The sequence below is a fragment of the Pseudophryne corroboree genome, chromosome 7, assembly GCF_028390025.1.
Source record: "Pseudophryne corroboree isolate aPseCor3 chromosome 7, aPseCor3.hap2, whole genome shotgun sequence".
NCBI lineage: Eukaryota > Metazoa > Chordata > Amphibia > Anura > Myobatrachidae > Pseudophryne > Pseudophryne corroboree.
In genome coordinates this window covers 266980452-266995066 of record NC_086450.1, presented here as the reverse complement: position 1 = coordinate 266995066, position 14615 = coordinate 266980452, and the positions used below count along the sequence as shown (strand labels likewise).

The window sequence follows — 14615 nt, the reverse complement described above, 5'->3', positions numbered from 1 at the left end:
GTCTTTGGGCCACCCCAGCAGCTGTGTACAATGATTTGAGTGCAGTCTCAATTTTACGATCAGCCGTGTCTTTCAGGGAGGCTACACCAGGAACAGGCAATACAATTTTACGTGACAGCCTAGAGACTGATGTGTCCACTATTGGTGGATTTTCCCATTTTTCCTATTCTCCAGAGGAAAAGGAAAAGATGAGAGCAACCTTTTAGGGATCTGAAACTTCTTATCAGGATTAACCCATGGTTCTTCAAACAGGGTATTCAATTACTTTGACACAGGAAAAGTAACTGAGGACTTCTTCTTTACATTAAAATAAGATTTCTCACACTCCTCTGACACCTTATCAGGATTCATTTTGGATATATTATTAGTCATTTTTATATTTTTTATTTTTAGAAATTGTGTTTCTCTAGACCACGAGTCAAACAATGCTTTGTATATGCCTTATTATTTAAACTAATATACTTTATTAGCCTAACATAGGTAATTATAGCTGGCATTTTTACTTGGCACAAAAGGTTATTTGAGAGTTTTCATTGAAAACTCCACCTACTGTTAAGCTGGGTACACAATCCGATGGATTGGAACTTTAAAATCATTCACATCGTCCAGTGTGTAGGCACTATTGCACGCTCCTGTGAGTCGCTCACTGCGTCTTCAGGTTGGTCGTGCATGCAGCTCAAACTGATATCGCCAACAATTTTCAAAAATTCGCACAGTGTGTACGCACTACCAGACGACAAATGATATATTGTTCCAACCTGCCCGATGTTGACGTCCCTTCAGACACTCACAGCTCCTCCATTTTGTCGTCAGCTCGTTGTTTGATGAGAAATGAGGTTGTTTGGGGCATTTCTGCCTTGTCTGGAGCACAGCATTCCTTTACAATCTGATTATACACTTCTGCTGTACTATGCTGCTAGTGATTTCCATCTGTGTTAATGCACTTTATAGTCACCTTTGTGTACTGTGGTGGTATTTTGCCGGTTTTCTATTCGTAATGCATCGCTATTCACCTCCATGTGTACTGCTGTACTATTTTGCCTGGTGTTTTCTATGCGTAATGCACCACTATTCACCCATGAGGTTTTATATATTTATATCTATAGATATTATATATATCTCTATATATCTATCTATCTATACACACACACACACACACACACACACACACACACACACAGTAATACATATATATATATATATATATATATATATATACATACAGACACATTGACACCAGGCAATATGGTACCTTAACTGGCTTTTTTCCCCTGAGGAAGGAGATACACCGAAAACGGCTGTTTGGGATCTTGCCAGTAGTCTACAGTTGTCATCTACATGATGAGCATTTGCTGAGCCTTGACGTTTATATTTTTTTGACACATGGAGTAAAAAAGCTGATTGAATAATAAGCAGTGTGCTGGTTCTGTCTACACCTTAACTTGTGAGTTGCGGATGGACATGTGATAATATATATATATATATATATATATATATATATATATATATAAATCGGCAATCCGCACTCACATCCTGACCAATCCATCGATGAAGACACATCCCCTGTCTTCATGATGTGAGGTTGTCACTCGGACCTGTCTTGACAAAGGCCCCTGCTGTGGGCCGAAACATCGACCATATTGAATTGTAAGATGAATATTGATGTACCAATAAACTGAAATTTATCGGCTGAATTTGGTGAGTGCCCTCTCCTGAACCCGATAGGGTCAGAATCGCTCTCTCTCTATATATAACTATATATATATATATAACTATATATATATATATATATATATATATATACATACACACACACATATATATATACACACACACACACACATAAACATACACACACAGATACATTTTACATAAATATATACTGTATGTATGTGTGTGTATATATATCTATATATATCTATATATAGTTAAACACACACTCTCACCAATAACCCACTGTGTCTGTAAACGTATTATATATATGTATAAAGTCCGTTCCTCTAATGGGAATTATTCCAATGGCCACATAGAGTTAATTAGTTGCAGTTCAGGTGTAATTTTGTTAACTGTTGGCTGGACACTTAGAAGCTAATTGCAGGAATGTAGTATATTCCATGCAGGACACTCAGCCAGCGTTATGCTCCAACCTCCCCTTATTAGATCTCTGTGCAGTGGCTCAACGGTTCAAGTTTAAGGCGCTTTTCATACTTGCCGGTGACAGAAGCAATCACTGCCGGACTGTTGTGGTTTGTGTAGTCGTTCGCCAGGTGGAGCTGGCTTTTATCCATACCACTGGAGCCTGAAGCTGCAGTGGGAGGGAGTGCAAGGCCAATGCAAAAGTGAATATGCAGCTTGTGTGATCCAAAGCATGAAGTGGTTTGCAGAGCTCCATGAATAGTGAGAGCCATATCCACCAGTCCTTGACCGGTTTCCCCATTAGTCGGTTTCCTCAGAAGGTATCCACAGTCCTTGACTGGTTTCTTCGTTAGTCGGTTTCCTCAGAAGGAAACTGTTGTGAAGGAAACTGTTTTGAGGAAACTGACTAATGGAGGAACCGGTCGCATAGAATTAAGGATACACTTCTTTAAATCAATCAGCTGTTAAATACAATTGTTGCCTGAAAAAAACAATTTGCTATGACGTTGAAGGGGACCCTAGAAGAAAATATCCATTGCAAGAACAGCAAGAAATAGTAAATGGTTCTGCGAAGTACTGACTGCAAGCAAGCCCTGAGTGCAGCAAGCCCATTCTGGGATCAGCACTCTATGGGTATCGTGGACACCCATGAGTGGGAAAAGTCCCTGTTGGTCGGTATGTCAACCGTCGGAATTGTGAGGGAGTGGGATGTAGGGGGAGGTTATGTGACCGTTGGTCTCCTGACCGACAGTCACATGGCTACATCCCGTTTGAACACACCCCACCCAAATCTAACTCTATCTGCACATGTTACATCTGCCCCACCTGCACTGCAATATGGTTTTGCCCAATAGAGTACTTTTTTGGTTTGCTAACCAACCTGAATCAGGTTGGCAATTATGTATCACTGCAAGAAATGTCATCGCAAAAAAGGAGCTAGATATGTGTCTAACCAGCACACTCAAGCTATATAGAGTATGAATTATTAATAATTAGACTTACCTCAAATCCGCCTATAACCAAAAGGGCATGGATGTTATATTTTCTAATGTTTTCCACAATCTTCAGCATACAGGTCTTTGGTATTGTTCTTAAAAGTAATGTTAGGAACAAAAGTTAAATCAAATGTCTTAGTTTCTACCAAGAAATACAAACATGGCTTGTATGAAACGTATCCAGTAAATACAAAGCTACATATAAACGAAAGTTGAAGCCCTGCGTCAAATGTGAGTCCTGGGCATGGACAAAAGATAATGGTCGTGGAGTGCAGGGAAACAACAGATTAGAGTTGGCATCACTGGGTTAATATTCCATGTTGCTTAACCCCTTTTTAGGAGTGGGGTAGTTAGTGAAAAGGGGGCAAGAGAGTCATTGAGAGGCAGAGGGAAAAGTCATTCAAAACAACAGCAGAGGAAACAAAATGCAGACATTAGTGGCGGTATGTAATGGAGTGCGATTTTGCAGAAATGTGCGAGTTTACTGCTAAACTCGCACATTTTTCAAAGTCGACCAATGTAATGGGGTGCGGAAACATGCAAAATTGCAATGGCAAAAATCGCATCCAGATGTTTTGCCACTGCAAACATACAACTCAGTTTACAACTCGCACCTAAAACATTACCAAAAAATCACCAATAAATAGACCAGCTTCTGGCTGGCGAGATTAACAGAAGCATGCACAGATCAGTGAGATCTGTGCCTGCTTCTGTATGGAAAAGTAACAAAAAGTAAAAAAAAGTAAAAACGAGATTTATGGTAAGAACTTACCTTTGGTAAAGCGCCGCCTCCTCTATAACCCCGCCTCCCTGCACAGGAGCTCAGTTTTTAGTTAACCAGCCCAATGCAGAAGCAGGAAAAGAGACGACAACGGTTAGTAGCCACATACACCACACTCTCACGACAGGAGAAATGTCAGCGGCTAATGCCATACCAAACCAAGGAAGCTAAGTGCGTCAGGGTGGGCGCCTTGCGGAGCCCAGTGTACCTCGCAGAAAGAGATTTAACAAAGGTAAATTCTTACCATAAATCTCGTTTTCTGCTGCGGAATCCACAAGGATAGACATTGGGGATGTCCTAAAGCAGTTCCTCATGGGAGGGGACGCACTGTAGCGGGCACAAGAACCCGGCGTCCAAAGGAAGCATCCTGGGAAGCGGCAGTATCGAAGGCATAGAACCTTATGAACGTGTTCACTGAAGACCATGTAGCCGCCTTGCACAATTGTTCAAGGGTCGCACCACGGCGGGCCGCCCAAGAAGGTCCAACAGACCGAGTAGAATGGGCCGTAATGTAAGCAGGAGCCGACAGACCAGCCATCACATAAGCCTGTGCAATCACCATTCTAATCCATCTGGCTAAAGTCTGCTTGTGAGCAGGCCAGCCTCGTTTGTGAAATCCAAACAGTACAAAGAGAGAATCAGATTTCCTAATGGAAGCAGTTCTCTTCACATAGATACGGAGAGTCCGTACCACATCCAAAGACTTCTCTTTGTGAGACAGATCAGGAGAAACAAGTGCCGGAACCACAATCTCCTGGTTAAGGTGGAACGAGGAAACCACCTTAGGTAAATATCCGGGACGAGTCCGAAGAACCGCCCGGTCACGGTGAAATATCAGATATGGGGTACTACAGGACAAGGCACCCAAATCCGGCACTCTTCTAGCTGAAGAAATAGCCAGCAGAAACACCACCTTTAGGGAAAGCCACTTAAGATCAGCTGAACCAAGAGGTTCAAATGGAGACTCTTGTAACGCCTCCAAAACCACCGACAAGTCCCAAGGAGCCACAGGCGGGACATAGGGAGGTTGGATACGCAACACACCCCGAGTGAAGGTATGCACATCAGGTAAGGTCGCAATTTTTCTCTGAAACCACACCGACAAGACAGAAATATGAACCTTGAGGGAGGCCAGACGTAGGCCTAAGTCCAGGCCATGCTGAAGAAAAGCCAACAACTTGGCTATACTAAACTTGGAGACGTGCACTAAACAAAGTAAGAATGCCAGACCCTATAGTAAATCCGAGCCGAAGCCGGTTTCTGGGCCCGCAACATAGTTTGAATGACCGCCTTAGAAAACCCTTTAGCCCTTAAGACGGAAGCTTCAAGAGCCACGCCGTCAAAGACAGCCGAGCTAGGTCCTGGTAGACACAGGGGCCCTGAACGAGGAGGTCTGGGCTTTGTGGAAGTAGAATTGGACGCTCTGATGATAGGCCCTGCAGGTCTGAGAACTAGTGCCGTCTGGGCCACGCTGGAGCTATGAGAAGCAGAATTCCTCTTTCTTGCTTGAACTTCCGAATTACCCTGGGCAGGAGTGACACCGGAGGGAACACGTACAGCAGCTGAAACCTCCACGGCACCACCAGCGCATACACGAATGCTGCTTGAGGATCCCTTGTCCTTGCTCCGAAGACAGGAACCTTGTGATTGTGTCGAGACGCCATCAGATCTACGTCTGGAAGACCCCACTTTTCCACTAGGAGTTGAAACACTTCTGGATGGAGGCCCCACTCGCCGGCATGCACGTCCTGACAACTGAGAAAGTCCGCTTCCCAATTCAGGACTCCCGGAATGAAGATTGCCGATATAACCGGTAGATGGCGTTCCGCCCAATGTAGAATCCGTGAGACTTCCTTCATTGCCAGACGGCTTCGAGTGCCACCTTGATGATTTATGTAAGCCACTGTGGTAGCATTGTCCGACTGCACTTGAACAGGACGGTTGTGAATTAAATGCTGGGCTAGGTTCAAGGCATTGAAGACCGCCCGCAATTCCAGAATGTTGATTGAGAGGAGGGACTCCTCCTTGGTCCACCGACCCTGAAGGGAGTGTTGCTCCAGCATCGCGCCCCAACCTCTTAGACTGGCATCTGTCGTCAACAGGACCCAGAAGGGACAGCCCCTACACAATCGTTGGTCCTGGAGACACCAGAGCAGTGACAGATGGACCTCCGGAGTCAATGAGATCATTTGAGACCTGATCCGGCGAGGCAGGCCGTCCCACTTGGCTAGAATCAGCCTCTGGAGGGGGCGAGAATGGAATTGAGCATACTCCACCATGTCAAATGCTGATACCATGAGGCCCAGCACCTGCATCGCCAAATGTATCGACAATTGCGGACGAGAAAGGAAGCAACGAATCCTGTCCTGAAGCTTCAGGACTTTCTCCTGACACAAGAACAACCTCTGGTTGTGAGTGTCCAATAGCGCTCCCAGATGCACCATGCTCTGAGCAGGGATCAGGGAGGATTTCCTCCAGTTGATGAGCCACCCGTGGGCTTGTAGAAACTGGACCGTCATATCTAGATGACGTAGGAGAAGTTCTGGGGAATTTGCCAGGATTAACAAGTCGTCCAAATACGGCAGTATCCTGACCCCGTGATGGCGGAGTACCACCGTCATCCCCTCCATAACTTTGGTGAAGACTCGCAGAGCCGTTGTTAAACCAAAAGGTAACGCCCGAAACTGGTAATGGAGGTTGCCAATAGCAAACCTCAGGTATTGCTGATGTGACGCTGCTATAGGAATATGCAGGTAAGCATCCTGTATATCCAGGGAGACCATGTAGTCCCCAGGTTCCAAAGCTAGAACTATAGAGCGAAGGGTTTCCATACGGAACTTGGAAACCTTCACAAACCTGTTCAATGCCTTGAGGTTGAGAATGGGCCGGAAGGGGACCCATTCGGTTTCGGGACTAGAAACAGCGGAGAATAGTACCCCCGGCCCCTCTGCGCAAGAGGCACCTGTACTACGACTCCTGTATCCAGGAGGGTCTGTACCACCGAATGCAGAGTGTTTGCCTTTGTCTGGTCCAACGGGACGTCTGTCTGGCAAAATCGATGAGGGGGTCAGTTTTTAAAGGCTATGGTGTAACCTCGAGTGACGACTTCCCGTATCCAGGCATCTGAAGTGGTCTTCAACCATTCCTGGGTATACCCTAGAAGCCGTCCCCCCACCCTGGGATCCCCCAGGGGGAGGCCCGCCCCTTCACGCTGCAGGCTTATCGGCCTTGGTAGCTGGCTGACGGCCGCCCAGGCTCTTTTTGGCTTTGGCTTACCAGGTTTGGAAGTGCGGGCCTGCTTGTTGTACGCCTGATCTTTTGCTTTACCTGAAGGACGAAAGGAAGTACCTTTAGCCTTCGACACAGAAGGAGCGGTACTTGGCAGACAGGCAGTTTTGGCAGTAGCCAAGTCAGCCACTATCTTATTTAAGTCCTCCCCAAACAGAATATCTCCCTTGAAAGGGAGTACCTCCAGGGTTTTTCTAGAGTCCAGATCCACAGACCAGTATCTCAGCCACAATATCCGGCGAGCCAGGACTGACGTAGTAGAGGCCTTGGCTGCTAGGATATCGGCATCAGAAGCCGCCTCTTTAATATAGCGAGAAGCTGTGACAATATATGACAAGCATTGTCTAGCATGGTCAGAAGAGATTTCAGCTTCTAACTCTAAGGCCCATGCTTCAATAGCCTCTGCAGCCCCTGTTGCTGCAATAGTGGGCCTTTGTGCAGCACCCGTGAGGGTGTAAATCACTTTAAGACAACCCTCCACACGTTTATCCGTAGGCTCTTTTAGAGACGTGACGGTAGTGACAGGTAGAGCTAAGGAAACCACCATCTTAGCCACATGTGAGTCTAATGGAGGAGGCGTTTCCCAATTCTTAGACAGCTCTGGTGCGAGGGGATAGCGAGCCAGCATCTTCTTTTGAGGCACAAACTTCGTACCCGGGTTTTCCCAGGGTTCCTGACGTATATCCACTAGGTGATCAGAGTGAGGTAAAACTTGTTTAACCACCTTCTGACGCTTGAACCTATCTGGTTTCTTAGGAGGGACGGATGGCTCAGGATAATCCGTAATCTGTAGAATTATTTTAATAGCCTCCAAAAGATCAGGAACATCCACATGTGAACTACCCTCCCCATCAGCAGTATCTGAGTCAGAACCTGTGGGGTCAGTGTAAGTGCCGACTTCATCAGACGAGGTGTCAGTGACAGCAGTGGATTGTGAGGAGACAAGCGCTCGCTAAGAGTACCCCTTGGACTTAGGCGAGCGATGGTCAGACTTTTTAGTAGTCAGGGACTGGTTCAACTTCTTCAATTGAGCAGATAAATCATCCGCCCACGGTGGGTTAGCTGCAGGGACCACATACGGTTGTACTGGCATTGGGGGTCCCATAGGGGGTGATAGTTTAACTAGCGTATGTAGAAGCGTGGAAAAAGCGGCCCACGGTGGGTCATTATGTACCTCCGTTGCCACAGTCCCACTGGGGGGCAAGGAGCACCCAGAACCAATGCCCACAGCTGCTATATTCTCCTCATAGGGATCTGTGGCTTCAGCAACACCGGCAGTGTGTTCAGCCCCAGAACCGTTACCAAGCAGACATGATATAACTTGCAGTATCAGGTAACACAGTACAATTGGCAGCAGCACAATACCTCTTACCCAAACCCCTGCACAATGTAGTCAGCACTTGCAGAGATAAAGTAGAGATATGGTGACTAAATCACAGAGAAAAGTAAGTATTAAAGTATATCTTTGTGAAAATCCTATATCAATATAAAACCTGACGCACCAAGCCCCCTCAGATTATAGAATATAGGGATAGCATGTTGAATTAAAGACACGAAATGGACACCACTCAGCTATCTAATGCACACACAGATAGTCACAGTTTGTACAATGCAGAGGTTATTACTAACAATAATACTACACTGGACTAGCTTATATATATATATATAGCTATATAGACAATAGATATAACACTGCACAGTAAGAACTGGATGTATATCACAGGGTAATTGTACTAAAAAGGCAGGTAGAATACTTAAGTGTCATGTAAAGTCACAGCACTGACAACCAGGCAGCTTTACAGAGGAGGATTTGCCCAAGCAGTCCCAGGAACAGTGAAGCCGAGAGATAATGGCGCCCAGACACTGACAGGGAGTGAGGGAGAGACAGATATGCAGCTCCAGGGCGGGAACATTTGCGGGAAATGGCGCCCTGGGGCTTCAGGTCTAAGCCTTATCCCCCTGCTGCCAAAACCACCGGGTACTGTGGGCTACTGAAAATGGTTTAGAGAGAAAACCTGACCTGCACCCATGCCCTGGTTATCTAGTGGGATCGCCTGTACTGCCACAGTGTCCACCGCCAGCGCGCGCGGCCCGCCTCCCACTGACCGTGCCGTATCACGATAAAGACCGGGTCCCGCAAGCGGGACCCACTCACCACCTCCCGAAGCGCGGCCACGCGATCCCAGAGAGTCCCTGTCGTGTGTGCCTGACGTGAAGAAAACCGGAGCCTCCTGCTGTAGTTACCCGGCAACCAGGGCTCAGGAGGGTACAGCGCCGCTGGAGCTGCAGCAGTGAATGTCTTCTGACATTTACCACCGCTGCTGCCCTTGAAGTCTTCACTTTTTTCTTCAAAAAAAGCTCTTCTTAGGGCTGCCTGGAGCAGCCCCTCTGTTATGTGCCTGCTTACTGCAGCACCAACTACAAAACTGAGCTCCTGTGCAGGGAGGCGGGGTTAGAGAGGAGGCGGCGCTGTGCATTCTGGGAACACACCCCAATGTATATCCTTGTGGAGCCCAGTGTAACCCGCAGCAGAAAATTAAAAAATTTTTATAAATAAAAAAATAAAAGAGGTGCAGGTCCGTTCCAAAAGCATAACCAGCCCTGGGCTCTTTAAGCCGGTCATGGTTACAAAAATACAGGGGAAAAATTGAGTTGGGATCCCCCGTATTTCAACAACCAGCACTAGGCTCTTGAACCGGTCCTGGGTCCAAAAACACAGGAAGGGGGGGGGGGGGGGAGGCATCCCCCCGTATTTTTGCAAACAGGTCCCAAATAGTCACCCTTGGCCGGGGTTCCCTGGGGAAGTGGGGACCCATACAATAAAAGGGACCCCCATTCCAGGCACCCAAGGGCCAGGGATGAAGCTCGCGGCTGTCCCCGACACCCGTGGGCGTTGGGTCCACCGTCTTTTTTTTTTACATTTTAACGCTTTTTTTATTTTTACACATAGAAGTATGCACAGATTTCACTGATCTGTGCATGCTTCTGAAAAACTTGCACAAATGTAATGAAGCATAACATTACAGCATCGTACTTAGAATCTTGCAAGCGATTACATTGGGCGAGTTTGGGGACAGACTTGCACCTTCTAATGTGCGAGAAGGTGTAGGTTTGTCCCGCAAAAAACAAAACAAAAAAAAACGCACAACATTACATCCTGCCTCTGAAGTTCAGGGATGAAGACTGGAAATTGAGGAAGGAACAGCTGGTGAAAGTGCAAGTAAATGGCAAGGACTGCGTTGCAGGACCATACCAGCCTAAATCTAGCACAACACTAGATAACTACCAATGAATAAAGTAAATATACACTATTTCTATTTGGTCATGCACCCAAGATCAGTTTGAAGAGCTTATGTTTTCAGTTGGGCTCTAACTTTTTGTTTCCATGGTGGGCCCTCCATGCCCCAGTCCAACACTGCCAAATAACCACATACAGAAGAACTGCAAAAGCAATGACTATATTTATATGTAATCTGGTGTTGCAGAATCATGCACAATTCCATCTACAGCGAGCACTGGACAAGGGGTTGAGACAAATGAGAAAATAAGGGGAAGATACTGTAGAAAAGACGGATAGAGAGCAATAAGGAAAAGGGGGAGAGAGTGTGGTGGAAAGACTGGGAAAAGGAGATAGTGAGAGTTAGGGAAGGTTGACAGAGAAATAGGAAGGGAAGGAAAACAAGAGTTTTGGTAGACTTACAATGGTTAACTCTGTTTCTCAGATGTCCACAGTATCCACAGGATTTACATTGGGTTGTAGGTGGAGTCAGAGGATTGGACACCAAACAGTTAAACTTTTGGGTTCCCAGCATGCCTCTGTCCAGCCTTCCTATAACCCCCGCCTCCTGGCCGAGGGAATTCAGTCTGTCACAAAACCCATGTTAGGAGTAGGATTAGAGCAAGAAGGAAGATCTATTCAGGTGAGAAAACACACACATTTCCATACCAGAAGGAAGGAAGGGATTAGAAAGTGTAAAGATTCTCAAATCAGGTGCGTCAGGGTGAGTTCCCTGTGGATACTGTGGACCTCGGAGAAACCGCGTTAACCATGGTAAGTCTAGCATAACTCTTGTTTTCTCCTTCGGGGTCCACAGTAGATCCACAGGACTTACACTGGTATGTCCCAAAGCAGCATTCAAGGGAGGGGACGCTCCTGATTGGACAAGAGAATCCTATGCCCAAACGCAGCATCCTGAGAGGCAAAGGTATCAAAGAATTAATGTCTGACAAATGTATTTATAGATGACCATGTGGCTGCTTTACAGAGTTGCTCAGCAAAGGCACAACAGTGGGCTGCTTATAAAGGACCGAGTGAACGGGTAGAATGTGCAGAGACATTATCCAGGATAGGGAGATCGGCTTGAGAGTAAGCTACTGATATAGTCATCCGAAGCCATCTAGCCAATGTTTGCTTATTGGCAGGCCATCCTCTCTGTGGAATCCATATAGGGCAAAGAAAATGTCTATTCTCCTGATGGCACTGGTACGGTCCACGTAGATCATTAGCGTACGAACTACATCCAATGATGCATCTCCCACAGAGAGATCCGACAACTGAAAGGCCGGAACTACTATTTTTTCATAAATATGGAATTCTGAGACCAACTTAGGAAGATATCAAGATTTGGTTAGGAGAACCGCTCTGTCTGGATGGAATACCAGTAATAGAGTGTGACACGACAGTGCCCATAAATCTGATACTCTTCTAGCTGAAACAATTGCCAGTAGAAAGAGAACTTTAGCTGCCAACCATTTGTGGTACACCCGATGCAAGGGTTCAAATGTGGCATCTTGAAGCGGCCTAACAACCAGTCCTAGGTCCCACGGCGCTGTTGGAAGTACAAACGGAGGCTAAATGTGAAGCATTCCCTGGAAATAATGTGTGAACATCCTCTAGATTTGCAATTTTACTTTGGAACCACATGGTTAATACTGACACTTGTACCTTCAGGGACGTTAGAAGTAGACTTCGCTCCATTCCAGCTTGAAGGAACGCTAAAATTCTTGAAACCCTGAAGGAGCTTGGGTCATATTTTCTGGGAGAGGACCACTGAAAATAAGCATGCCATATTCGGTAATAGATGCGAGCTGAGGATGGTTTCCTTGCTTTAAGCATCGTTTAAATTACCGCTTGTGAGAAGCCTTTCACTTTTAGGATGGATGTTTCAAGTGCCACGCCTTCAAAGACAGCCGACCCAGGTGTGCGTAGAGACAAGGACCCTGAATCAGTAGATCTGATTGTTGAGGTAATAGTAACGGAGTGTCCACGAATAACCTCTGCAGATCCATGTAACAATTTCATCTGGGCCACGCCGGAGCTATTAATATCATGGTGCCCCCTTCCTGTTTGAATTTTAAAATTACTCTGGGCAACAGGGACATTGGTGGGAAGACATCTGCCAAATGAAATTTCCATCTCACTGAAAGGGCATCCACGAAGATTGCTTCAAGATCCCTTGTTCATGACCCGCATAGTGGTACCGGCTGAGAATGTCCGCTTCCCAATTTAGGACTCTGGGTATGAAAACTGTGGACATGGCTGAATTATGATTTTCTGCACACCTTAATGTGTGGCTTACCTCCTTCATTGTCATTCCACTGTGAGTGCCTCGTTGGTGATTGAGGTGGCAGTGCCATTGTCTGAATGAATCTGAATCGGTTTGCCATGAAGCACTTCTTTTGCCTGGGTGAGTGCCATATAGATGGCCCCAAGTTGCAGGACATTAATTGGCAAACAACTTTCTTCCTTGGTCCTACACCCCTGGAGAGAGTACTGCCCTGTTACCGCTCCCCAGCTTCAGAGACTGGCATCCGTTGTTAGAAGCACCCGGTCTGACATCCAAAAGGGTCAACCTTGGACTAAGTGGGAGGTCTGTAGCCACCAGGCTAATAACTGACGAACCTCCTGAGGAAGGGTCATTGTCTGACTTTTTATCGTCTGATGCTGTCCATTCCTTCTGGAGAGAATCAGATGTTGTACAGATCTTGAATGGAACTGGGCATATTCTACCATGTTGAATGCCGAGACCATTGATCCCACTATCCGTATTGCTGCATGTATGGATACTCTCTGACTGTGTAGCTATCTGCAGATTCTCATCTGTATCTATTTCTGAAGGCTGGTATCCAATAAAGCCCCTAGGTCAGTCATCCGTTGGGCTTGGACTAGGGAGGACTTTGCCCAATTTATCAGCCATCCGTGAGCCTGTAGGCAGGCTACTGTCACTTGAAGATGGCAGTAGAGTTTCCTGGGATTGTGCCAGGATCAGCAGGTCATCCAAGTATGGGAAAATTCTTGTTACCTGACGACGAAGGTGAGCTGCCATCACCACCATAATTTTGGTAAACATCCTTGGAGCTGTGGCAAGCCCAAAGGATAGTGCCTGAAAGTGACACTGTTGCTGGAGGACTGAGAATCTGAGATAGCACTTGATAATGTCAATTATCTTAGACTGCAAAGCTACAACCCTTTGTACACTGTTACCGTTGAGCCGCTATGGCTGCTAGACCACGTGCACGTGCTACGCACTTTGTACGCTATTTGCGTACAGAGTCCTGCACGTGGTACGCACTTGGCGTACACACGCTGCGCTGAGTGTACGGAGTACACACAGCGAGCGCACACACAGATGATAACCTATGATATAATGTAATGATATGCTTATACTTTAAACCTTTGGCAGTAAAGTACTGCAACAATGATATACCTTTGAACTTTAAGTAGCGCTGGCGATACGAAGTACCCGCAGTGCGTACACCTTAACAATGCTTATACACCTTATACCGCTTAATCTGCTATAAAGCCCTTTGCAGGAAAGTGAAAACACAACACCGGTTTGTGGTAAACCACTAAGCTCTAACACCGCAGTGGATTATTCAGAGAAAAGGGGTAAACAGATACAAGTTATACACTACAGACTAACAAGGAAATCTAAACAGAATAACTAGAGAATAATGGCTACAGAGAATGTACGTACGTGAGAATATTAGCAAGCGCAACCCGAACTCGGTCCTCCGCTCGTCATGCAGATAGCGTTTATAGTCATCTAACCGGCCAGGCAACAATGGTCCTTATAAACACAACATGCATACACAATACAATGGTCACTGTAATCTCATTGTTCATTGTTCACAGAGATAAGTCTCCACATTACAGCAAAGGTCATAGGTGGATTTGAAAAGGTGGGCGATGTCATTCTCAACTGCTCTTGTGGGTGGTATCCTTTGGATTCCAGCCGCATATGTAATTTACAGTAAATACAGTTAATGTTCATAATCTACTTTTGCTCATAACTATACGCAGGAGCAAGCGATCTTTCTCTAACTAACACCGGAATGTTACCCTCAAAATACCCTACAGCTGGATACTAGACATCACCTTCCAACCTTTATCTGACCCTTCCTATCATGCAAAG

General features: G+C 46.0%; 1 protein-coding gene across 1 annotated transcript in view; it reads right to left on the bottom strand.

Annotated features, from left to right (window-relative positions):
• Nucleotides 1–14615, bottom strand: part of PFKL (phosphofructokinase, liver type) — an 800878-nt gene that overhangs the window by 171802 nt on the left and 614461 nt on the right. Inside the window, exon 15 of the mRNA XM_063934129.1 lies at nt 3139–3226. Within this exon, the coding sequence (XP_063790199.1) occupies nt 3139–3226 (88 nt within the window). The remainder of the gene's footprint in view (nt 1–3138; nt 3227–14615) is intronic.